A 23,439-nucleotide genomic window follows, 5' to 3' on the forward strand; every position below is an offset into this window, starting at 1 on the left:
ATTGTAACCAAGAAATATGTGTGTATGTTTCATAATATCTCTATAAAGTCTTTAACTATTTCTATAGGCTATAAGATATTAACATATTGGTCAAATTAAGTCAAATTATCACACTAAGTCTGATCTTCTATGACAATATTGTGAGTCAAAAATACAACTTATGAAAAAGTTTAACAGGATAGAGACACAAATTTAACAACCATTTTAAAAGAGTTTGTGTATTTGTTTTCATTTACATTCAAAAGTACAAATGTGGCACTTATAGTGGTTACAATAATCATCTGGGGGTCATAAATGTCAGTCTTGTCAATATAGATATATTTTGCTTTGAAAGAGCCAACTTTACTAGTAAGTGGTGATTTGTTTAAAACTTCAGCAGGACTAAGGCTTTGGGGCAAACCTAGTGGACCAATTGTTACATCCATATGCCAAATATCAAGTTTTCTAAACAAATACTTATTACTGAGACATTTTTTCTTACATTGGTCCTGTGTGTATTTGCACAGTGTCATGTCCTGTCCTCTGCAGCCAAGCTAAATTTAAATCTCCACTCACAGAAGCTGTCGGGAGGAACTGCTGCCAAGCCCTGCATGAGCTGTGAGGCCGGACAGACTGCACATAAAAGGACTGCTATCAGGATGCTGTTGAGGAAACTCAACCAGGCAACGTTCAGACCCAGGTATGCAGGTATTCCCACAGGGAGCAGGAGGAGCATGGCAAGAAAAAACAGGAACAAGGCCCAAGTGCTCAGAAAAATATGTGTGATTTGTTTCACAATGTCTCTCCCGGAGAGGGTTGTACTTTTGTCTGTGTTTTGGTCCTTCATTAATCGATTGCTGTACCCAGCATGCAGTGCTGCATAACCCAGAGACAGGAGGAGAAATATGACAACCTGCATGATCTGAGGTGAGTGGAAGACCCAGCACTGCTGAATTTGGTTGTAAGTCACATCCTCAAGGATAGGATTGAAGTCAGAGAGCAGGAAGACATAGAGAACAGCGAGATACCAAAGGAAGCTGCTAACAAATAACCAGACCAGCCATCTGGCCCTGGTGATATGCAACCTCCGAGTGAGGGTGCAGAAGTGGTCCAAGCCTGCTAAGATTACAACAGGCCACTGCAGATTACTGTAGACTTGTCCGAGAATTTGAACCAGTAAACACACATGGAGCCTGGTCAGCTTCAAGCCCAGGAAGAAGATGTATCCGTCGTCGGGGAGGTGAACGACGGCAGCACAGAGGGTCAGGGCTGTGTCGATGATCGCAAGGGAAACACTGAAAACTCCCAGGAAGCTTTTGCAAATGTGGTTCCTCTGGATAAACACCAGCGCCCAGTTGAGCAGACATTTTACTCCCAGGCCGAGCAGGATCGAGGGGATGGAGATATTCATGGTGTGCAGTCTCAGACTGCTAACCTGAGGAGAGGCAGTTACTGAGGATCATTATGGAGACTCAGCTGCTGTAGAGAAAGTTGAAAAGCTGTGATTTGTTTCTATTTTAAATCAATATTTTTAAGAGTATACAATATTGATGACTTAACAAGCAATAAACAAAGTTCAATATCTTAACTTAAATTTAGAAGAGACAAGATCAAGCACAACACAGTCAAATCCTTAACTAGATGGAGTAAACTTGAAAAGATTATTTTCTTATGTACTCATCCAGGATGCGAGGAGAAGCATAATTCATGATGGTTTATATGTTTTATTATCTGAGAGATTATTTTTTCAATAAGGGATGCCAATACCAGCAGAGTATCAGTATCGGCCCTTTTGACAGATGTCGGATTATCAGCAAATAATTTTGTATCCACCAACTCATCAGCTGATATGAATCTGTTGCATCACATTAGTTCAATGATGGCGGTCTAGTATGCTCCATGTTTAAGCCTTCTGTAAACTTACCTAGTTTTGGGGGAAAAACTCTGTATATAAAGTTAGAGATGTTCACAAGCGACTCATTTCAGTCATCCAAACAGAAATATAGATTCTTACTGACTGACGAGTAGTGGTCGACTGATATCTGTTTTTCAACGGCTGGTGCCAATAATTAGAGAGCATAATGCTGATATCACATTGTTGTTGTTTTGCATTTGATGAAATACAACAATTAATAATAATAACAAATGAGAAACAAATTGAAACTTGAATGAACATTTTATGAAATAATTGAAGTTGGTTTAGTAAATATCTCTGCAAGGGACTTCTGGATTTCAGTCCGTGTTAAGCTGCGAAAAACTTTGGAAAAGGAATTAACTTTAACTGTTTTCACTCATTTTGCCAATCACATGAAATCTAGCATTGGCATGTTTTCCACATTACCACAGCACCCAAATTGATAACATTGCATAGAGCAGCTAATATCGCCAGCCTTCAGTCCTCACTGCAGGTTTACATCCACATGCCTGTGCTGGTTACACATTGGTTATATGTAAGTTCAACCAGACACAGCATACATACAACTCTTTCTCCATTTTTCAGATCAATATACTGCCGAACTGCACCCTGCTACAAGATGTCATCCATCGTTTGTACATCCTCGCCTTTTTTTAAATTCACTGCTTCTCTGATGATTTGTGAATTTTATTCAACTGTCACATATCACTATTTATGTTTTCAAAAATAAAGCTCTGGCTTTGTGACTGTAAAGCAGCTGAAGAGTCTTCAAGCTGTTATTTTTTAAATAACTTATTCATGAAAGAGAGACTTAAATTAAAGGTTGTGTTGTATGTTTGAACAGTTAAATTAGTGCTCACTCAAAGGTAGTGTGGTCAGGCCTTAAAGACTGTAACAGTGTTAGTTACTGTTTTTATAACAAAGATTAATTTTGGCCCCTGGCACAGATTGGAGAATTAATGACCGCCAAAATAGATTTTCCCAATTGGTGCGTCCCTAGTTTCAACAGTCCCTTTCCTTTAAACTCTTATCTCCTCTCCACCAACTCCTGATGGAAATATCTGTCTTCTTAGCTTTTAAATCCTCCACAGTGTTCCTCAGCTAGTTGCTGTTTGTAGTGATTGAACCTAAATGAAAGACCCAAAACAATGAAGTTTGGTGCTATAAGACTGAAATAAAGCTGAGAGACACTTAAACACTCAAGAGCACGTGCAGTGGATGATTCCATTTCTCTTTGGAGCATCCCTCTTTCCCGGACAAGCAGTCATGAGGCCTACATGCGATACAAATATATTGATTATAGCTACTTCCCAATTCTAAAGCCCTTTTAAACCCTCTTAGTTCTGAATTATTCAGACTTTAATTTTCAGAACCTCATCAGGATACATTAGCTGTGGGTTTATAAGATTCACTGAGCGATAGAAACATTAAAAACAAGCTTAGTGTTGCTGAACTGCAATGCAAAGATTCATGCCTTCAACTTTTTTCACTAGACGTTTACTCGAAACCAATCAGAACAGCTCCTAAATACATCCATGGATGAATATAAGCTAATGAACAAATCAGTCAGAGTAAGACTATTGAAACTTTCAGAACCTTTGAATACGAGAGACTTTCATGGTGACTGTCAGATACCCTTTACCTACCGGTTCAACATTTCCAGTGTGTGCATGGAGACTCTTTCTTCCTTTCAAACGTCCAGTCAACTATTAGTGCCATCCAGACCATGAGCTGAGTTTTCAACCGACTTGATGTCAAGCTTCTCCCACAGCTATTGTGTTGAAACTTCTCAACAATCTTGCACTTCTTCTTTTTAGAACTGTCATAAGGAACTTGAACAATGTGGGCGTTCATACTAGCAATGCTTCCGTTTTATCCTGTGCTATGAACTGCACACATTTCCGTAACTGCAGTTCATGTTGCTCCTCCCTGTGAGCCAAAACTCACTCTCAATCATGCTCGGGCATGTTCGGTTAAACTCGAGCAAAAATGTCAGACATCGTGTTGGATGAAAGTGTGGTAAAGCAGCCAAACCTACTAAAACAGGACAACTCAGAACTTTATGTGACCTTTTATGACCATTATGGTGCTGCTGATTCCCTTGAGAAACACACTCACAGCAAAGTCCCTCTCCAAAGATCTCAAGATAACAGTTACTAAGTGGACACTGCATTCATTGTTGGTGGATTCTTTATACAGATCTCAGGTTACTCCTGAATTTTGTTGCACTTAACTTAAAACTGCTACAACAGTCCTGAATCATGAATCACACCAGGTCATCAGAAAGATAAATAGTTTTTAGTTTTTAATATTTTTTAAGATGTTTTTTGTTGTGTTCCCAGTGTTTTATCCCGGTGTTTTAAGACAGTTTCTTTAGTAAGAAAATGTTGACTGTGAGAAAGTACACCTTCTAAAATCTAAATACAGATCATTAATCTATGCCTCTTTTCATCATATGAAGCGCTCCTTGCATCGGTGAAATATTAACCACTCAGAGTGTTGCACTTGAATCAGTAATTTGTCTTTTCGATAATCATTTGATTGTTTACTTATTAACTAAGATATAAAAAACCTGTCTTCTTCAAAAGCAAACTGTAGGATTGGTACAGCAAAATTAAATTGGCATGCTGCGTATATAAACTACTTTCTGTTGTTTGATTAAAATGAGGTCATTTTCAGCAGTTTGCTGCTTTTCATAGTGTCCGCTTCCAGCGTATAAACCTGTGTGAACGTGCTGTGTTGTTCTAAGACTAGAGGTATTGTTCATCTACTGTAGACATGTCACACATAAAGATGGTCTGAACAAGATGCATTTTAACTACTCTGTTGGTTTGGGTAGAGCATGCAGGGCAGGATGTGGAGGTTTTTTATATAACGCTGCTGATATCACCACAAAATATATGAAAGGTATTTTCATCACTAAAGCAAGACTAGGGATCTTTGGAAGCGGTTAGTTTCCTAGCTGTTTGGATGTAAAATTTACGACTAACCGACTAGTCTAACGTTAAAGGTGCAGTGTGTAGAAATGTTAATATTACCGAAATCTAGCAGTCAGATTCTAAAATGAACCCCTCAGTTCCTAACCCTTTGCATCACCTAAGCTATGGTGGCCGTGGAGGACCAGAAGCTGTCCAATAAATGTCAGTTAGTTATCTGGCAATGGTTCGTGTTACCGTCAGACTAAAGACGAAAAGAGGTTATTAAACTTATAAGCTGTTGGCATAAACGTTTGCTCTGTGGGCGGGCGGCACGAACTGAAACGTTTCTTTCCAACAACAATACAATTATAACAAATAAACATTGTTACAAAACGTTAGATTATGGCAGATTGTACTCTCACCTGTCCAACAGACAACAGTCAACTTCAATCATAACTCATTAACATTAACGACTTCCACCTTGGAAAAGCAACACTGATGATTAGTCTTTCTTTTTTTGTCATTGTCTGTCCCGATTTTGCTTAATTTCTTTGTGTTTTCTTTTTTTTTTTTTATGAAAATGCAGCGTATTCATGCTCATGTGATGTATAATATCTACGGTCCCCCATGTGTCAGTTTTCTGCTATCATAAAATGCTATCAACACAAATTATTTTGGGCAAAATAAAAACCACAACCGCTCTCTCTTTTTCTCCTTCAACCCCAACCGCTCTCTCTTTTTCTCCTTCAACCCCAACAGCTCTCTCTTTTTCTCCTTCAACCACAACCGCTCTCTCTTTTTCTCCTTCAACCCCAACAGCTCTCTCTTTTTCTCCTTCAACCCCAACCACTCTCTCTTTTTCTCCTTCAACAACAATCCCTCTCTCTTCTAGTCCTTCAACAACAACCATTCTCTCTTTTTCTCCTTCAACCAAAATCCCAATCTCTTCTAGTCCTTCAACAACAATCATTCTCTCTTTTTATCCTTCAACAACAACCGCTCTCTCTTCTAGTCCTTCAACAACAACCATTCTCTCTTTTTCTCCTTCAACAACAACCGCTCTCTCTTCTAGTCCTTCAACAACAACCATTCTCTCTTTTTCTCCTTCAACCAAAATCCCAATCTCTTCTAGTCCTTCAACAACAACCATTCTCTCTTTTTATCCTTCAACAACAACCGCTCTCTCTTCTAGTCCTTCAACAACAACCCCTGATTCAGAACGCTGCTGCGAGAGTCCTCAGTTAGACCAAGAACGTGGATCACATCGCTCCAGTTCTGAGGTCTTTACACTGGTTATATGTTTGTCAGTTAATAGAGTTTAAAATACTGCTTCTGGTCTATAAAGCTCTGAATGGTTCAGGTTAAAACACATCAGTGATCTTCTCATACAGTACGAACTATACAGATGGATCAGGTGGTCTGGGACAGGTCTGCTTTCTGTTCCCAGAGTCTGGACCAAACATGGAGAAGCAGCGTTCCGTTTTTGTGCTCCAGATATCTGAGCAAACTCCCAAAAAATGTCAGGTCGGCTGAATTGCTCAGTTCTTTTAAAGCTTACTTTTTTACCTTTACTTTTTTCTAATACTTTGAATAGCACTCTACTATACACCTGTCTTAATCAGAAATCCATCCACCCCATTCAGACAGAACAAAAGCTCGGCTTTTAACTAGAACTTAAATAATTTCCCACATCACCCCAATTTCAGCATCCCTACATTGGCTACCTGTTGTTTTTAGGATTGATTTTAAGATACTTTTACAGTTGCTGTGGAATAGCCTGCCAGAGGAAATCAGACTTACAGAACCAGTCCCTTAATTTGTTCGGCTACTGAAGACACACCTTTATAACAAAGCTTTTATTTTGTGAATTAAATCTGATTTGTAACGTTTTGCCTATCTGCTTTTATTGTTTGTTTTTATTGTTTTTGTGGTGCACTTTTTTACCTGTATTGAAAAGTACCATAGAAGTAATATTATTATTATTATTATTATTATTATTATTATTGTTATTGTTGCTATTATGTATTTATTATTATTATCATTATTTTTTTTTAAACAACTCTGCTCTTTAACTTTTAAATCTAAAATCTATCTTATTATTTTCTAACCTGTTTTTTCTATTTCATTTGTCTTTTTAAATGGCTTTTAAAAATTGTATAACAGATCAGTCTGTTTCTTGTGTGTTGAACAACTTAGAACAATGCATTGACATGTTGCGTCAGCATTGGGCTGCCTAACCAGAGCATGATGTGGAAAGAAAATGGCGGACGTATGGTTATGGTGAATTACTGGCCATGACCAAGTGTCTGCTTCATGTATATCGGCAGGTTGAATTGGGTTCAAAGTCTGGTTTATTTGATCCTGCATCCTGCGGGTAATATCTGATTATTTCAAGAGGTTCAGTTTTAGACCAAAATGCAGAGCAACTCTGGACACACTGAGAAGGAGAATGGATAAAAGAATATAGGCAAACAGCATTTGCTAAATGAGTTATATATCCATATCAATAGAGTTTTTCAGTTTTTTCACGTCTTGTTATAGTTGATCTCTGCTGCATGGCCTTTTGAGCTAAAACACTTTCTCTTTTTATGGATAGTGAGGACAAAATCACTTTTTTTTTTAGCACAATTAGATTAGGACCAGTCGATGATTCTATAAATCCAGAAGTAAGTGATACTCAGATTAAAACAACACACAAGTTTGGATGATATTGTTTCGCTTATCGCTTAACCGCCATGTACTGACACTGCAACCATATTTTAATGTCTTCAGCAGCTTTTGTTGTCAAAACACAGGTAGCAGAAAACAGGTCGGGCAGCCTCAGATATTCTGTTTGCTTTAATAAATATTGACACAGGAAAACTGAGTTTGATTGGTCAAATTGCACTCTGTGAGATCGACACTGCTGGGTACTTGACTACTATTGTTGTTTTTTTTACATTAAAATATGACATTTCAAAATTAATTTACCACAGACGGCTTAATTGAGTCAGACACACTTGGGAAAACTTAAGCAACACAACACTCACAAATTTTAAATAAGCACATGCAAAGAAAGCTTTGTCGTTCTTATAGAGCTGTTACCTGTGATCTTATGTTGAATGCAGCCCTGCGTCTGTCTCCGTTTCCTTGAATGATGTTATCAATTATTCTGGATTGTTTCAGCGCAGCAGTAGTATCAAGAAGCTTTCCTCCAGAGGGCGTGTTGAAATGAAGGGACAGCCCTGGACACGGTTCAGGAGGTTATTCAGACATTTGTTTTAAAACCATCATAAAGTCTTGATGAAGGGTTTCAATGAAAAACAATTTGACAAAAATAAAAGGCATGTACTCTGGACAGCACCAGCTACACAAGGTGTGGTATCATGATATGACTTCAAGGGTGAGCCTTATCTACCAATGTTTTTTCATGGCTCGTTAAAATAAATTGTATTCTAAAAAGTGATTTTGAAGCAAAAGAAAAAGTACAAAAACTACAAGAGCACTTAAATCATAAAGCAGCAGTTTGCGTATACGTAACCCTTGATCAGTGTTCAGTGAATTAACAGTGGCATTAATGATAGCTGCATGTCAACTAAATATAAAGTTGTTATGATTAACTTAGATCTATTTAGCTTTTATTGAAAGCAACTAATGTCATTCCTTTTTGGAACTGCATATTATCTGTAAACACCTCACATGTACCTTTTCTTTTGCATTTTTATCTTTCCATTCATTGTGTTCTTTTCATATTGTATATAGCTTTTTTTTACCAAGTGCTTTTTTTTTTTTTTTTTTTTAAATATCAAGTGTGTTTTATTATTGTTACATTTGTAAGGTTACCTTGAGATTCCTGAAAGATGCCCATATTTTTTTTTTGTATTATTAATTCAATTCAAATGGACTGAGCAAAGACATTTTAAAAGCAGATGTGTACATAAATGACACCGAGCACTAAAAAAAACTAATTGTAATGTAGTTTGAACTCGGCTATACAAGTCTGTAAGTCTGTATAAATGTAAAACACAATGGAGTGATACATTTGTGTAAAATATTACAAATACACTACAGCACTTTAGTGTAGAGGATGTGAAATATTGTTTTTAAATCTTTTTTTTTTCTATAATCATTAGATAACTTTATGATTATGTATTTTGTGGATTTTTAAATGTTCTGTTCAGACACTATTTAACAGTTTCATAGTTTTATACTCATATTCATAGTTTCAGCATTCTGAACAGGAAGAATGGTGTTGTGAATATCTGAAATTAAAAGCTTAATACACATGAATGGCAAACGTGATGTTATTCCTCCCAGGATGAATGACGTTGAAGATAACTGAAGTGACAATCACAGATAGTGCTGTGACCATTTGTTATAAAAAACTCAAAAATAATCAAAATATCAAACTTAATGAAAATTCAGTTATTACAGAATGCTCTTATACACAGTATGAAAGAAAGGCAAAATATTAATAGAAAGAAGGAATAAAATAAGATATAAATACAAATAAGATACAATAAAATAGAATAACAATATAGTATATACAGAAGCGCAGAATTAGCTATGTACAAAGGTGCTGGGGATGAAGGTATTATATACAAAGATGTTAACCTTCCTGTTATCCTCAAACTTCCTAACATCTTTTATCCTTGGGGTCAATTTCGATTTTTCGTGGGAAAGACAATTTCTCCCTCCCCCTTGTTGAGTGAACTATTGGTGGTTCTTGCAGTACTACAGGTACGATTATGTTAAATTAGGCCCCTAAAGCAGAGGGAGGTTTTTGTAGATTGTAGAATTTTATGTTATAGTGACCTCAATATCATCCAAAACAACCCAAAAAAAAATTGTGTAAAATGTTGAAATTTTTGTTTTATACAACTAAAACAGGCTAGGGTCAAATTGACCCAAGGTAACAACAATGCATACCATTTTTTTTTACAGGACATTGGAACATATCATCAAGTTAATTTCATGTTTACCCAGTTGTCCCCGTTAAATTAGCAAAAGTCATGAAATGTGAAGCCAAAAAGAATAATGTAAATCATTAATTAAACATTAAATGGGGTCAAATTGACCCCAAGGATAATAGGAGGGTCAAAGTGTCTGGGGTAAATCAAACAACTGATAATACTTATTGATTGTAAACTAAATAAACAACAAAATACAAAAAAATAAACAAATATCTCCTACAGATAGTAAGAATGTCACTGTTGATATAAAACACCCACCACTGTCCAAACAGCTCACCACAGGGGGCGCTGAAAATATGGCACAACAGTGACATTACCAAGAACTGCAAATTCCTCCAAAATTGATGAAAAGACGAGATTAAAACCCGTCCAGGAGGCTTCCAAGAGGCCGACAGCAACATTAAAGGATCTGCAGGGATTTCTGATTAGTACTGGCTGTATACTTACATGTGACAACATCTCTCCTATTCTTCATGTGTTTCTGCTATGGGTAGGGTTGCAATACGGAAGCCTTTTCTTATGAAAAAAACATCCAAGACAGGCAAAACTTTTCAAAAACACACCTGAAGTCTCCAAAAACCTTGTGGCATGTGTTTTATGGTCTGATGAAACCAAGTTTGAACTTTTTGGCCATAATTCCAAAAGGTGTGTTTGGCATAAAAAAAACACTGCACATCACATAAAGAACACCAGACCCACAGAGGAGCATGGTGGGGGCAGCATCATGCTTTGGGGCTGTTTTTCTACAGCTGGAACCGGGGCCTTAGTCAAGGTGGAGGAAAGTATGAACAGTTACAAACACCAGTCAGTTTAACAAAAAACCTCCAGGCCTCCATTAGAAAGATTAAGATGAAGAGGAACGATGTTTTGCTCCTTGAGTGTAAGGTTTTGATAATTGTGTACTACTTTTAATTTTAGTGTTTATTCAGTGGAAAAAAACTGTAAATATACCCACCACTATCCAAACAGCTCGCCACAGGGGGCGCTGTTTCATAAAGTAGCCTCTGTCTCTCTGCGCAGTTACCCGCCCTGTTTGATGCTCCTGAACGGATCAGTCTGCTACGTCACTCCTCCTCCTACCCCCCAGGTCATACACGCGCTTAATATTCTGTAACACATCAATTTTAGAGTTTGTCTGGGCTCTTTGTCTTTAAAGACAGCGTGTGGTCAGGCTTCAGTCTCAATGAACTAGTAGTGATCAGAGTTCTTCTTTCTTCACAGTAAGGCTTCGTCTCTTTTAGAGGGTTCAGTCTGGTTAGGTTGTTAGCTTGTGGTCGGATTTGTTTCTGTATCAGCTGGTTAGCTAAGAGTCGTGTGTTTACATAAGGACAGCTGTCTCTCTTAGACCAAGGGGCCAAGGTCGACACAAAGAAGAGAACTAGAAAATAAACCGCTAGTTCTACTAACACAGCTGAGCTTTATCGCTTTATTAAAGGCTAACTAGTTCATGTCGCCGCTGGATGTACTCTTTTATATTGCACTTGACAATGTGTGTTAATATTCATGTTGTAGCCTGTGTGCAGTCGAGCTGAATGCATCACTTGTCTTATTAATATATTGGCTTCAATCTAGGTTGATCATTTACTCACCCGCATCCGAAAAACAAACACACGCCCTGTCTGTCCAGCTTTACAAGCTTCCTCTGATGATGAAGGGGGGAAACCTGAAGACTCATGATAGTAGAGTAGTAGAAGAGAACAGGACAGTATTCATTGACACTTTATTATATATCAATTTCAGTTTAATCCTTGAGAATTTAGTTGAAGCCAATGCACTATTGTATGATTAGAAAGTAACATTGAAATTGTTCAAGTTTAGTCTGTAAGTTGTAGATGGTGAAATTCAGTGAGTTTTTTTTTTAGTGAATTTATGAATGACTTTCTCCATTAGGTTAATAGTTCCAGTCGATCTTTCTAAAGTGATCAAAGTGGTGTTTTGAAAAGTGCTTGATTTGCCTGTCTAAAAGTTCACAATTCAAAAAAAGTTCTGTTTACAAGGTAGACAATCAACAAATCCTCTTTTGATTGAGACAGATCCAGATGTTTGACGTGACAGTCACTTAATGACCAATACTGATGACTCCTCAAGGAAACAACTCATTATTGGGCGTATAAGTGTAATGTCAGTCATACAGAGATTCATCTTTTCTTCCCCCAGATATCATTTAACAGGTGTTTCTGTGTTGCTTCTTTGCAGAATGGACAACTCAGAGTCCAGTACATCATCAGGGCCCCTGGCAGTCCTAGACAGGGGCACTGCACAACCCTCAGCGCCCTCTGGTCAGCTGTCTGAGCCACCCAGGCCTTCCAAGCACAGGGAGCACCTGTCCAAGTCACCAAGGAGACGTAGGAAGGGGACCAAGTTGCAGCGGCGGGGGGGTGATCATGAACAGCTGCTCTGGGAGATCGAGCGACGGAGGTTGCCAGGCCAACACGAGCACTTGGAGCCCTCTGGCTCAGCGAGCGACACAGCAGAAAGCTCTCCTAAGAGGTTTGCACTGCAGGTTGCCAGCTGGTCCACCATGCCACTGTTGCCCCTGACATGAGGTGATAGTGTCTTCACTGGCCACCTCTTTTTTTCCCCCTTCTCACAGGAGAGCACACTTTCTTCATGGACCGTACCCAGCCACTCACTTCGGACCCAAAGCCTGTATTCTTCCCAACCCAACTTCAGTCATGTAAGCATGAGAGAGTCCAACTTTGTGTGTACAGACTATACTTTGTTTGTTATTGAGGCCGTTGACACAGAAATGCTTGTGTAACTTTGTTAGATAAGATAAAGATGATAATGCTGTGATTGGATGTTACTTAAAAAGGGATGGGTAACAGAAGAGACTACTGATGCAAAATGTCACTCAGTCTCATGAGTCTTTCCTTGTACTTGATCTGAAAACATACAAAATGCCGGTCATCAGCCACGAGAATGAGGAAGGAGACAAACGGTAATGAGAAAGAAGATTGTTCTTTTTTCTGGACAGTTGGAGTTTGGACCTGACTCCTTCAGTAGTTTCATAACAGTTAATGAGTGACAGCAGCTGTTGGTGAGATTAAGTTCATCTTGACTTTGTTTCTAAGATGAGGTAAAACATTTTGAAGTAAACCAAAGTCAGGAAACAGTTAAGTAACTGTCAGTTCTCTTTCTTCACAATGGAGTTTTCTGTTTCCTTGTTTTTTTGGCATATGAGTGAGTGTATGTGTTTGCTTGCTCACCTGTACATCTTTGTTCACGATGTCTTCGTCTTTGTCCAGGCACATTCAGGATCCAGCCAGCCAGCGGCTCACCTGGAATAAACCTCCTGTCAATGTACTCGTCATCAGGAAGATCCGAGATGAAAGCCTCGTCGAGCCTTTCAAAGAGCTCTGCAGGTTTCTAGTGGAGGTAAGAACCGTCAGGATTTATCACAGAAAAACAGAAATATTTCAGATAACAGACTCTGAGTCTTTTTCATGTCTTGTAATGTCCTTCATTCTTCTTTTAACACACAGAAATGTTCTCTTTAAACATACAGACAATCTGTGTGCTTTAAAATGTAGAACTCAGATTTCACATAGAAATTACACAACTTTTCTCTGGTTCAGTGTAAAGATTGTTTCTCAATCTGTGAGTTCCACAACTTTCAAAAGTTATGCCAGTGTTACACCACACATGTACAGAGTGACAGTGTGGCAGGTCTGTGTTTGTTAAGATAAGCAGCGGACATAAATAGAGCATAAACAGGATTTACAGGCACAACAATGAGGACTAAGGTGATGGAAAGAAGTAAATGAGCTATTTAACAAACAACTACTAAAGTTGTAGTGTCTGCAGGTTTTCAGAAGACTAATTATTGAACCATGAAAGTAATATAACTAGATATTTATTCTTACAAACTGTACACAGGTCAGTAAGTTATGACATGTTTTGATTTGTGTTGTGGCTGTCAGTGGTCAGAATCTGAAACTGGGATGTTGTAACGGGGTGTGTCCACACGAGCCGGTTGAATAATTTAGGGAAGTTTCAGTGAGAACAATCAGGCTTAAAGCGAACAAATTCTCATAACAAGATGTGCAAAAACTTGTATTAAGTCTGCATAATCTCCTTTACATGTTTTTTTTAATCTCATTCTGTGCATGTTCTTCTGCTTATCACAGTCTTCTTGATGTGATTATATATCAGTATGAGTTAGTGTTACATCCTGCTGGGAAGTAAGAACAAAGTAGTTCTAAGAATGAATAATTATCAGCATTATTGACCCTAAATGTTTTCCATTGTATGGTAATTCTTAATCCTGATGGATTACATTCTATCTGGATTAAAATCTTAAATTAATCCAAAAAACAACACTATGAAATCCTTGGTTTGTGATGAGATCATCTTTGATATCACTATTACCTACATAACTGAACCCTCTCGTGTTATCTTATCTTATCTTACACCATGTCACGTTGTTTCCCTTCATATATACTGTCATCACAGTCAGACAGAAACCTTGTATCTCCAAACCAATACTTTCCAGGAAGTAAAATATACCTATGTCTTTCCTCTAACTTAACACTGCATTAGATTCAAGTGCAGGCTTTGTTTTAGTACTTTTATATTCCAGGAAGCCCACTGACAGGCATGTGGGAAGATCACTAGCATTGATTCTTGGGAAAAATGTGAATCATTAAATATGAAGATACAAGGTTTCTGCCTGACAGCAACAATATATTGTCAGATGTGTTGACACCATAACCCTCTCCCCCTGAGCTGATCAATTTACTGCTCTGATATAGCCAAAATCCAGCTTTTTATTCTGAGAAACTCTGCTCCTGACACGCAGAAGTTACAAGGAGGAAATCTGCTGCAGTTTTCCATTGCTGGCGTTCTGTATGTATTACATCAGACGGTCCGTTTTACTCAATCCTGTCAAAGTTTTGTCTGTGGCAGCCAGTGTTCCTGCTGAGAAATGTTGTAGAACAGCGAGTCAAAGAACGAAATGTTCAATGAAACATTCGCGGACCTGAGGGGCCAACAGTCTAACAGTCCAAAAATAACAGAGGAAATGACCCAGACATGTCGATTGTCAATTGGCTTCCCTGCAGTTTGAACACCTTTCAACCACATGTTTGTAAAATAAGCCGTGCTCTGTGGAGTCACGCGGACAAAGAAGGCCAGATAACTTTTACGTATGTGCATTCCATACGCATGCCGTCATATGAAAGTACACATGTTTGGCAGACGCTCAGCTTCATTTCAGAGAGAGTGCTCCTGAGAGGTCGCCTCTGTGTGTCTTTGGGCTGTCGTCTCTAAAGCGTGTCTCTGTGTATCAGGAGAAGCAGATGATGGTGTACGTGGAGCGCAGGGTGGCAGACGATGCTACGCTGTCGAAGGACGAGGCGTTCGGCTCCATCCGCAATCAGCTCTGCACCTTCAGAGAGTGTGAGACTCTCGAGTGTCATACACACACACACACACACACACACACACACACACACACACACACACACACACGCACACGCACACACTAACGCTGGTGCAATGTTATTGACATTTACTAATGAAATAGATACAAACGTTTACGTCACAAGAGTCTTTTCTATTCTTCTTATTTTGGCTTCAGTTGAATTATCTAACATTTCATTTAAATGATTAGTTACACAATTTTAAGGTTTGATTTGTTCTTCAGCCAAAGCAAAGTATCATGAAGGCGTCACATGTTTTTGGACAGTGCCTGAAATAATCAGTCCTTACATCATATGTAATTTATTTTACAGTAAATTTATATATAAAGCTTGTATTTATACACTTTATAGTTTTCAGTTACCATCTTTAAGAATATGCCACCTAATAATAAATCCATATATTGATAAGATATGTACCACAAACCATAAGTGCGTTATAGCTTTACATGTAGAATAACATCCTAAATAATAAAAATGAGAAATAATCTAGACTAATAAATCCTGCGTTCCATGGACAATATGTCTGTACTACTTATTAATCCATGAAAATATCAGTCTGAATCACTGTGAATGCAAAAAATGTCCCTCTACATCTGGTCACATTTTTCAGTCTGCACGCCGGCACGCTTTTTATCTTCCCCTTTGCACCTCACATGACCTCACGTTGACTGAGCCGCAGAGAGAACACAAAGACATGCTCTTCAGCCCGCGGCAGTTTAAATTAATGTCGTTGGAAATGTTTTGCTTTGTTTTGCTTTGTTGCCGTTGCTCGCTTAGGTAACCATATTCGTCCATGTCAAATCTGATTACACGGAGCTCTTGTTGTTTTTGTTTGCTTGCAGGATATGATGATATCTCTGACTGCATAGACCTGATCATCTGTCTCGGGGGAGATGGGACTCTGCTGTATGCCTCCTCTCTGTTCCAGGTAATTACACCTGTATGGACTGCAAGCAGCTGACTTTTACTGCATCAAATTAGTTTAAAAGATGAGCTCCCAGATATCTCAAACGACATTTTAAGGCAGTATTACTGCATTTTGTCTTTGCAGATTTTCCCTCTGTAGGTTGGCGTTTGTGCGTTGTATTTCTATTTCACTTTAAATAACTTGAACTTTGGTCCCTCTGTTGTACCTGCAAACAAAAGTACAAAAAGATTTGATTAGTCAGGACGTTCTGTGACACTTATTGTTATTTTGCTGGCATGTCTAACATTGTCAGATTGCTTAACATGATTTGACAATGGAGCTAACAGTTTTAGGGAAACATTGTGTTCAGTGGCCAGTAAATGTCTGCGAGTATGTAGTTGACTTTATTTGTTCCTGCTGATGACCCTTAAGTAAACCAGGACAGCTAAACTAAATGTGTATAGATAACTTCTGTATTTAATCAATCAATCAATCAATCAATCTTTATTTACATAACACCAAATCACAATAAACGTTATCTCGAGATGCTTTTACAAACAGAGCAGGTCTAGACCGTACTCTATGTTATATTATTAACAAAGACCCATCATCAAGACAGGATAAGATCCAGTCCCATCTTACAGACAGGACTCAGTCTGATCTCTTCTTAATCCACCATGAGCAGAGCACTTTGCAGCATTTAGCAAGTTACAGTGGCAAAGACAAACTTCCTTTAACAGGCAGAAACCTTGAGCAGAACCAGACTCATGTTAGACAGACATCTGCTGAGACCGAGTGAGGGTTGGAGGATAGAGGAAATGAAAAGAGATAGAGACATAGTATTTAATTCAACCTGTAGTTTAGTGGATAGAATAGCTTGTAGGTCTGCTGGATGTGAATCCATCAGAGCACTCACAGTTTTCTGTACATTGTGTTTTTCTCCTGCAGGGCAGTGTCCCTCCTGTCATGGCGTTTCACCTCGGCTCTCTGGGTTTCCTGACTCCTTTCAAATTTGAGTCCTACAAAACTGAAGTGGCCAAGGTGTTTGAAGGTAGATTGACTCTTTAAATATAATACAATCCTTATGTCTTAACTGTTGTAGTCATTATAATGTAAGAGGAAACCTCATGCCTGCTCATGTTTGTATGCACATATATATGTTTATGTGTTTTCAGGCAATGCAGCCATCACTTTACGCAGTCGCCTGAAGGTGAAGGTGGTGAAGGACATGCTTCAGAGGGAAGGCCAGGAGCAGCAGCAGCAGCAGCAGCAGGATCACAATGGACTCCTTCCTCATGGACTCACAAACAGCGAGGCTGGGAAGGTCACCCTGCAGCTACAGGTGAGGACACAAAGATCAAGTCTTTATTGACTTATTTGCACCTTGAATCTCTTCTCTGAAGTCCATCAAAGGAGTGCCAGACCAAATATGTTGGGATCATGAAGTTCAGCTGTTTATCAACATCAGCATGGCTCCGGTTCGTCTTTCATTGTTGTCTTAGTCTGATCATTTATCTTGGTCAGAGTTTTTGAGCTCTTAAACAAATATACAAAGTAGAGTAGAAGTCCCTTTTTACTGCAGAGGGCCCAGGAACACTTACACTGAACTTGTATTTTCACCAGAGGACCTAGGGATGAGGCTCAGGTGAGAATCCTGGATTTAAAAAGACGTGCATTTATAGTTCTGCCTCTCGGTTCCTAAAGGCCACATAAATCTTTCAGGATTACACCTCAGAGAGAATTCTGCAGTCAAGTTGTATTTATCTGCAAGGACCTGCTGTGTCAGCATAACTTTTACGTCATACGTGACGCAGCATGTAAACAAAGATGTGAGAACAGGATTATGGTGGGCTGTGGCAAATGATCTAAAGCTGCTGTAAATAGGATAATGACACAGCAAAAATAAAACATGTGTGGCAAAGACATTACATGCGAGGGAGGACACACGTTCGATATGATGACGCATTTACTTTAATACGGTGTGAATTCAAGGAAGTGGAGCGTATTCGATGTGCTGCAGTCCGCCGTTCACACAAAGAATCAGAATCAAGAATCGATAAGAAAGGGAATCAGTGAGTGGAATGGATACATTTGAAACCCTACCAGAGACTCAATGATGTTACTATTGCTTCGGAAAAAGTGGGCTCTGAGATTATGAGATGCAGCTGCTCTGTCGGTAATCAAACTCATTTGGTTCACCTGATATCAAACAGACTTGTCGTACACGATTTAAGAATCATGTTTTTTTTACACTGGTCATTGTTGTTGCAGCTTATTGGTTCCCACACGGAGCTTTTAAATGCATGAAACAACTTCACAAAGGCGTTAGAGCTGATAGGCTGACCATCGGTCTTCCCTCAGCACTCATTGGATTGAGAACTTTTTTAATCCATGGTAACAGCTGATCCATGTCCCGATGAGACGATGATTCAAAGGTTTAAATCAGAGTGAGTAAAAGATGAAAGCGTGATGTTCAGTCTTAGTCAAGTCCTGGAGACAGACAGAAAACCTTTAGACCATCATCAGATCTTTAGTCTCTGTGTCCAGACGTCATACTGCAGTAAGTTAAATAACTCAACAACACAGCTCTTTGTTTGTGTTAATGCTGTTTGAAAGTTGCGTCCAGAATGATGCAGTTTTCCTTAATCAGTTATACGACTCATCTTCATGGTTTACAGACGCAGCGCAGACACAAACAGGAACATTTAAAGGAAGACTTTAAGTTCCTGGTTCAGGTCTGGAGTTGAGTTCCTCTGATGGTCTTTATGAGTCTCTGACATGAAGCTGTGAGCCTGTAACGAAGGCAGAGGGTGTGTGTGCTTCGTGTCAGTGTCATCATTGACATGTGTGTCTTGTACTCGTGAGTGAGCAGGGTTGCCACAGTGACAGTCATAACAAAGCTGCATATGTGGGTAAAAAAAAGAAGAAGAAAAGTCGACTGTTTTGGAAGTTCTGCAGAGCCTGGATACCATGGTAACAGTGGCGTCAACAGAACTGTCTTTACCGAACGGATATCAAGTGAGCTCTGACGCGTTCGGTCTGGCACACGGTGTAACCAAACAAAATGCCTCACTGCCTCACTGCTGCAGTCAGACACACACACACACACACACACACACACACACACACACACACACACACACACACACACACACACACACACACACACACACAGTGTGAGTTTAAGCTCAATGACATCATGTCTGCTACATCCAGCGGGAGGTTTGCTCTGAGCTCAGCTGACGTCAGAACATCTGGCAGACATCAGGACTCGAGCGTGGATCATGATTTAGAGGCCGTGTGCATGCCAGCTTAATTCTCTCCCTGTGGACTTCCTTGTTGTCATGTGGGATTGTAATATACTCTCATCCTGCTGATTTATTGAGTGCAATGATTAAGTTCCATATTTTCTGTCTGGAAAAAAAGAGTTGCATTTGAACGTATCCTTTTGAGCTCCACACCACTTCACACAGCCGTGACAGTGTAGTGATTTTACTACAATCATCACTCCATCAGAGGTTGTGTTTGAGTTGTTAGTGAATTTGTTTTTCATTAGAACAAAAGTTTCTCGACTTGTATTAATGGAGTTATGAGGCAGTTTTCAGCCATGAGTCAGAGATCATCTGTTAAAGTCACCTTTTATTTAAATACTTCACAATGAGCTCAGCCCGTTTCTATATGAACAGACTTTTACACACTGTTACGCCCCCACCCTCAGGCGGTCCTGTGGGGTTAAGAACAATCCACAAAAATTAGCCAAATGAAATCATAGGAAACACCTTAAACAATCTGAACCACATGGATTTATTAAGACAGACAAATAACCAAAACATTAAACAAACACGAGAATCCACTAACAGAGGCACCAAATGCCCCCTCCTGTGAGGGCAGCAGTGGGATCTTTAAGCCTCAGAGCAGGTGAACCTGGTTATATTAGGCAGGAAGAAACAGAGAGGGCAGGGAAAGACACAGACCAGAAACACACACATATGTAAAACCACTTTCAAATATTCAGCAGTCTTTCCATAGCTTTGGTCAAAATCTGGATAAAAGTATTCAACTGAATGTTAAAAGCTGATGTGCGGGGCGCTGGTGGCCTAGCGGTCGAAGCGCCCCACATACAGAGGCTACAGTCCTCGTCGCAGGGGTCGCCAGTTCGATTCCCGGCCGGTCAGCCATTTCCTGCATGTCTTCCCCCGCTCTCTATTCCCCACATTTCCTGTCTATCTTCAGCTATCCTATCAAATAAAGGCCAAAAAGCCAAAAAAAAAAAAAAAAAAGCTGATGTGTGTTTTATTTTCATAATATGCATTTTTATATTCCAGTTATTAATGACCAAATTCACACTCAGTGCATATCTGCAGAATGAAGATGCACTTCAATGTGTCAAAACTTTTACCTCTTTCAGCCTATAGAGGGCACTGCAGTCACATGGCTGTTCAAAATGTAGATCAGAGACCAGGATTTCAAAATGTTTCATGTTTTGTCTTCAGATACATCTAAATTTTGTGCTGTATTTTATCCCAAGCATCAATCAGTTTCAATACAAAATAATTTAAAGTTATTGGACACTCTATTCATGAATTCTAATGTCTGTGTGTGTCTGCATGTAGGTGTTAAATGAGGTGGTGGTGGACCGAGGCCCGTCCTCCTACCTGTCTAATGTGGACCTGTACCTGGATGGACGACTCATCACCTCCGTTCAGGGAGACGGTAATACAGTCATAAACCTCATTCTTCACAAACTGACACAACAAACTTACAAATAAAGAAACTATACTAGATGAATATGTTGAATGTGGCTCAAGTCCTCCTCTCCTCCCTCTCTGTACTGCAGGTGTCATCGTGTCCACACCCACAGGCAGCACGGCGTACGCAGCTGCAGCAGGAGCCTCCATGATCCACCCCAACGTACCCGCCATCATGGTCACCCCCATCTGCCCGCACTCGCTCTCCTTCAGGCCCATTGTTGTCCCCGCTGGAGTGGAGCTCATGGTGAGAAGTCTGAAATATCTAAGACAGATCTCTGAGCTCGTCAAGTGATCCTCCGTCTGTGTTCCACTCTGATTCAGATTCTTATTATCTTCTTATGTTGTGTGAAATGACTCTAGAACTTTTGGACAGAGTTCATTTAAATTTGGGTCAGATACACCAGTCATACTGCAAGATTGAACTGTTGTGACTAAGTGGAGCCCTTAAGATCCAACTCCATCATCATCTTCGTCTTCAGACCATCAGTGCATAGTGAAATGATCTTCATCTTCAGACCTTCAGTGCATAGTGAAATGATCTTCATCTTCAGACCTTCAGTGCATAGTGAAATGATCTTCATCTTCAGACCTTCAGTGCATAGTGAAATGATCTTCATCTTCAGACCTTCAGTGCACAGTGAAATGAAAAGTGATGAGATTTGGAGCAAAGGGTTTGCCTGCTAATTCTCAGTATGTTGTCTTTGTGAGCATGTAAGCATGTTGATGTTAGCATTTAGCTCGAGACACTTAGTCTTGTTATAAATTCTGTCTGTTCCCTTCTCCCTGAAACAGATCACCCTGTCCCCTGATGCCAGAAACACCGCCTGGGTGTCGTTTGACGGCAGGAAGAGACAGGAGATCCAACATGGAGACTGGTACGCTTCATTAACAGACACAATCACCAGCCGTGTTATTAAACAGACATCTCTCCCCTCAGTCAAGGGTTAACATGCTGCTGTGTTTTTGTCCTAACAGTATAAAGATCACCACATCCTGTTACCCAGTGCCCTCCATCTGTTGCCACGACCTGGTGTATGACTGGTTCGAGAGCCTGGCTCAGTGTTTGCACTGGAACGTTCGCAAGAGGCAGGCGCGACTGGCCGACGTCTCGGACTCATCAGATACAGAAAACTGAAAGATGAACTTTAAGGCTCTTTCCAGCAGCCAGGTCAACCTGCAGTCATGTTCACAACACAACCCACAGGCTGAAAACTAGAGCATGTTTGTCTCACGATAAGACAGTGTTACATTATCATCATGGGGAGCATGTGCAGAGTGTATATTGAACCTGAGAGAGCCTCTCATTACATTCCATTACTGAGAACACACTGTCATTCATGTGTCGCTTACAGGGAGAATGCATGTGCCTCACGTAGAAATGAAAACAGCTGCAGTCACTTAAATCAATTCAGTTTGAAATAATGTGAAAGATTATTTCGACTTGAAGCACTTAATCATCTCTGTGGTGATCAGTGTGTAAGCTTTAGGCCTCTCTGGCGTACTTTGCAATAGGTAGGAAGACTGTAAGTGTGAGATGTGTACATACAGAATGCTAGGATGAATTTATTTAACGCCATATTTATGTGATATTTATATATTTTCATTATATAGGCTTTGTAAGACTCAAAGTGTGTTTCTAAGTCAGCCAAAGACTTCTGTGCTGTATGAGTGTTCTGTAACATCATCCAGAGCAAACTTAATGTGACTCCTTACAGACGCTGTGAGGAATTTTATTTATTTTCAAGATGTTTTTCTCTTTTTTTGTCGAGTTGTAGCTTCATGTCAGATGGCATGATGTGAAACAAAACCAAATAGAAAGAGTTGGAAAAAGCTTTCATGAAACGTGTTATTTTTCATTGTCATTAAAAAGCTGTTGAAATGATTCTTCATATTTATAAAGATTAAAACCAATTTATTTAAAATCTTCTTCAACAACCCCTACCATAGATAGACCGTACTCTGTTAAATTATCAATAAAGACCCAACATCAAGACAGGATAAGATCCAGTCTCCTCTTACAGACAGGACTTGATCTTATTTCATCTTAATCCACCATGAGCATTGCACCTCACAGTATTGAGCAAGTTACAGCGGCAAGGACAAACTTCCTTTAACCCTCCTGTTACCCTCAAATTTACTAACATCTTTTATCCTTGGGGTCAATTTGACCCCAAGGATAAAAACCTCTAGAAACTGATTGTTACCCAGGTTTATGTGTCAGGTACTTTATGTTTCTTTGTTGACTACCTAAATACCCCTTTCAATAAAATATTTTAAGCATAATTATTAGACCTTTATTTTACCAGGTAAAAATGTTTGAGAACCAGTTCTCATTTACAAACATGACCTGACCAAGAGGCACCAACGGGAACTCATATACACACACATAGACATATAAACATAAAATAGAACAAAAGTGAACAATTAACAAGCAATGTAAAAAAGTATGTGTGTATATAAGTATGCATGTAAGTAAAGTCCGAAGTGATCAGCAGGAGGAACAGTCAACTAAAATTTGTTGAAGTTTAAGCTTTAAGGTTGTGAGTGGAGTCAAAGTTGAGAGTTTGAGGGTGTTTTGTAAGTTATTCCAGTCA

The 23,439-nt window shown here is 39.3% G+C and overlaps 2 protein-coding genes across 3 annotated transcripts; one reads left to right on the plus strand and one right to left on the minus strand.

Annotated features, from left to right (window-relative positions):
- Positions 1-191: 191 nt before the first annotated feature.
- Positions 192-11,430, minus strand: gpr160 (G protein-coupled receptor 160). 2 transcript variants are annotated; one of them, XM_034703541.1, is made up of 3 exons: positions 11,354-11,430; positions 7,897-8,036; positions 192-1,414 (listed from the first exon to the last, which is right to left on the minus strand). In XM_034703541.1, exon 3 carries the CDS (start codon positions 1,388-1,390, stop codon positions 509-511), a length of 882 nt encoding a protein of 293 aa, XP_034559432.1. In that variant the 5' UTR covers positions 1,391-1,414; positions 7,897-8,036; positions 11,354-11,430; the 3' UTR covers positions 192-508. The 2 variants fall into 2 exon arrangements, with proteins under 2 accessions (XP_034559432.1, XP_034559430.1); XM_034703539.1 differs by lacking the exons at positions 7,897-8,036; positions 11,354-11,430 and adding an exon at positions 3,541-3,815.
- Positions 10,749-22,736, plus strand: nadkb (NAD kinase b). Its single transcript, XM_034703538.1, is given in 12 exon segments — positions 10,749-10,851; positions 11,961-12,254; positions 12,358-12,441; positions 13,013-13,142; positions 15,056-15,164; positions 16,030-16,115; positions 17,043-17,145; positions 17,270-17,436; positions 20,708-20,807; positions 20,932-21,089; positions 21,638-21,720; positions 21,821-22,736. Coding segments are annotated over 11 exon segments (1,473 nt in total). The 5' UTR covers positions 10,749-10,851; position 11,961; the 3' UTR covers positions 21,981-22,736.
- Positions 22,737-23,439: the final 703 nt, after the last annotated feature.

This window comes from Notolabrus celidotus, chromosome 15 (genome assembly GCF_009762535.1).
Source record: "Notolabrus celidotus isolate fNotCel1 chromosome 15, fNotCel1.pri, whole genome shotgun sequence".
In the NCBI taxonomy this organism is placed as follows: domain Eukaryota; kingdom Metazoa; phylum Chordata; class Actinopteri; order Labriformes; family Labridae; genus Notolabrus; species Notolabrus celidotus.

What these genes read in the sequence shown, in the direction of transcription:
- gpr160 (XM_034703541.1), bottom strand. Translation starts at nt 1,390, where the DNA reads ATGAATATCTCCATCCCCTCGATCCTGCTCGGCCTGGGAGTAAAATGT.